At 42.6% G+C, this 3,469-nt stretch overlaps 1 protein-coding gene across 1 annotated transcript; it reads left to right on the top strand.

The window, feature by feature from the left end:
• Positions 1–1,099: 1,099 nt before the first annotated feature.
• Positions 1,100–3,469, top strand: LOC308398884 (putative nuclease HARBI1; the record flags this gene model as incomplete). Its single annotated transcript, XM_080885752.1, has 5 exons — positions 1,100–1,107; positions 1,727–2,103; positions 2,180–2,292; positions 2,378–2,489; positions 2,570–3,469. 5 exons carry the CDS (start codon positions 1,100–1,102, stop codon positions 2,950–2,952), a joined length of 993 nt encoding a protein of 330 aa, XP_080741878.1. The 3' UTR covers positions 2,953–3,469.

Genomic DNA, 3,469 nt, shown 5'->3' with positions numbered 1-3,469 from the left:
AAACAGTAACTGCGAGCAGGTTTACAGATTCTGCATACAAACGTGAACACAGAGCGCGGACCCGACGCGTCAGAATCAGATTTTGGTGTGTCGTCGGGTCCGCGCTGTGTTTGCCTCTTTTTTTTTTTCGCTGGCTTCTGCAGCTGCAGGTTTCATAACTCTCTGTTTACATCTCTAATTAAGTCTAACATGTGTCAGCTTTCTTTTAATAGATATGAAATTATGGATATATACTGTTAAATGATCAGAATTGTAATATTTCTGACTGAGGCAAAACTTTCCAGATTCCAATCAAATTGAATCGGATCCTGTATCGAATCAAAAGGATTCTACAAATCAGTGACGATGCAGCCGTACTCAGCCCCCTAAGCATTTTCCCTTTCCAGTTCACAATCAATCCCACCCCTAGGTCAAAAATATGTATAGGAATTGGCCTAATCTAATATTTTGTATGAACCTGTCCAGCTGTCCAGTGATTAAACGACAAGTAGATGGAGGCAGGACTTCACAGCAGGGGCATACTCCATAATGTGCTGTGCATTATCATATGTATATTATATATATTGCTCACTTATTGTATTTACCAACATCAAGGAGTTATGAGCAAAGAAAGGCCACACCATAGTGCATGTTTAAATAGGGAAAGTTTATTGATCAAAATGTATTACGCAGATACGCATTACATTTTTTTCAGCCCCCCAATCGAGAAAACAAAACCAATTACATGTTCAAAGCAACGGAACGGTGGCCCAATATCAGAGAGAACTCCACTCTTGAGTGAGCAGTGATAATTGAGCAGTCCGTTTTATTTTGCAGATTCAAGCTGCTCTTCAAAATTTTCACCACCAGATGTCACCGGAGAGGACTGTGTTGAAAAGCTTCGAGTAATGAACCGTTTTTCAATACAAGCTTCAGTGCTTCGGAAAGCTTCATTTGGCCATCACTACTGGTTAGCAACTGTATGTCAGGTTAAGGCTGTGTGCAGGCAGGAGTGGAAGTAGAAGGACCCAAAGTGCAGACACTCGGAGGCGGAAAGTAGCTCAAAACTCAGCTTTTATTGCTGGATGGCAAAAAGTAACAAAAATCCAAATAACCTTACATGACCAGGCAGCCAGACCACACAGCATAAACGAGAGTAGATCACAACACAGACACAAAGAAACAGGGCTTAAATACATAGAGGGAGCAATCAGGGAATGGGTAACAGGAGGGAAACACAGCTGGGGCAAATCAGGCCTAACGAGACAAGGGGAAGCAAAACCAGACACATTAACATCAGACATGGACTTTCAAAGTAAAACAGGAAACATAACACAGACTCACAGGCAGGCACTATAACAAAGGGAACAGAGACGTGGGACCAGGGCAGACACAGACACTAACTGGATGTGGGGATACAGCAGACAGGGGAGACAGCAACTATGGAACACAGAAAGAAAACCAGGGCCCTGTTTCAGGAAGCCGGTTTAGTGGAAAAACTGAGTAAGTATACCCTGAGTTAACGAAAACTCTGGGTTTTCGGTTTCACAAAGCGAGTTCAGATGAAGCCTGAGTGAGTCACTATGACGACACACTCCGTGAAGCTAACCTGCCCCCTAGCAGGTTTACTACAACTAACCCTGACTGTCTCCGCCCCTTTGTCGGAAACCTGACAGTAGGAAGTGTCAGACATGGCGTGTCCCTTCCTTGAAGAGCCAGTAGATCGTGAAGCCCAAATTCTCTGCAGAGCTCTCCGCCGGGAGAGAGTGATCAGAGCGCGTTTGGACATTTTATCATTTCCTGATGATTGTCTGTGCGAACGTTACCGTTTCTCAGCACAATCTATAATTTATTTGGATAACATCCTCAGGCCATATATTACGCATGTGACACATCGCGGACATTCTCTCAGTTCTGTACATATTATTTGTATTGCACTTCGGTTTTTTGCAGACGGGAGCTTTCTGTATAATATTGGTGACGCTGAGCACGTTTCCAAGGCTACCGTCTGTCGGGCAGTCAGGAATGTTACAGTTGCACTGAAACGTCTCCTGTACTCGTTTGTGGTGTTCCCCGGTCATAGACCCACAAGATTCATCAAAGAGGGATGCCACAAAATTGCAGGTATCAGGATGAACGAAACTTAATTCATGATGTGGTGATACTTGGACTACTACTTAAATTGCACATTTATTTTCAGGGTTCCCAGGCGTGATTGGCTGTATAGATGGCACTCACATTCCAATCATTGCTCCTTCAGTAAATGAAGGAGACTATGTGAACAGGAAGTCTTTCCACAGCATTAATGTACAGGTACATAGTTCCCTGTAGCATTTCAAACTAACAAATTATTTCATCATAGTAATGGATGCTAATTTGTGTTCTCTGCACTGTGAAGATCATATGTGATGCTGCCAACATTATCACAAATGTGGAAGCCAAGTGGCCAGGCTCTGTCCATGACTCACAAATATTCCGTGAATGTACACTGAGCACAAAATTTGGACATGGTGAGTTGAAAATACTTTAAAATATATAAAGACCAATTGCTTCAGGGACATTTGAACTGAAGTGTATCCTTCTGTCTTAGGAGAGTTCACTGGCTACTTGCTTGGTGATAGGGGGTATCCATGTTTACCCTATTTGCTTACCCCTTACTCTGACCCTGAACCGGGCCCACAGCAGCGATATAATCTGGCTAATTGCAGGACAAGAGCCAGAGTTGAAATGACTATCGGAATGCTTAAGGCCCGGTTCCAGTGCCTGCAAAGACTCAGGGTCACCCCAGAAAGGGCATGTGACATTATTGTGGCATGTGTGATTCTTCACAACATTGCCACAATTAGAGGAGAACACTGTCCTTCTGAACCAAACATCAGCAGTGATCCAAACCATGAACATCCTGACCCTCCCACGGACATACAAGATGGAAGAGCAGTCAGAGACACCATATGTCACAATCATTTCTTTTGACCCATCACCTCAACATGTTGAAAGAAGAATAAACAGATTTTTTGTTCAACTGGCTTTATTGGTCGCCTGTGTTTCCTGTACACAAAGTATTAAAAGATGTAAACCTCATAAAGTGTCTCTGTTGCTTCCTCCTCTGTAACAGCTGTCAATGTTTCTTCATTATTTTCCTGTAGTAAAGAAATAAACAACATTGCTGTTCTACTGTACACTCATATAATCTGTGGAGTATTACTCACAACTGCATGTTGGTCTGGCTCAACAGGAGGCTGCACCAGATGCAGTACACCATCACCATCAACTGATAGAATATGAGGTTTATACAGGTCACTTATAACTTACAAGGGACCAAATGGCAATTAACAAACATACCAATCACCTTACACTTCATTGTCATTATGCTCTCAAAGACAACCAAGACTGAGGGAAGGCAAAATCAGTCGGAAAATTACTTCACTACAAAATAATCCATTATGGTAAAGAGTTTATCAAATGAATGAGTAGCACTGCAAAGGTGACT

The sequence above is a fragment of the Rhamphochromis sp. 'chilingali' genome, assembly GCF_963969265.1.
Source record: "Rhamphochromis sp. 'chilingali' genome assembly, chromosome: 6".
In the NCBI taxonomy this organism is placed as follows: domain Eukaryota; kingdom Metazoa; phylum Chordata; class Actinopteri; order Cichliformes; family Cichlidae; genus Rhamphochromis; species Rhamphochromis sp. 'chilingali'.
The sequence above is the reverse complement of the archived record's forward strand: the minus strand, read 5'-3'. Positions and strand labels throughout refer to the sequence as shown.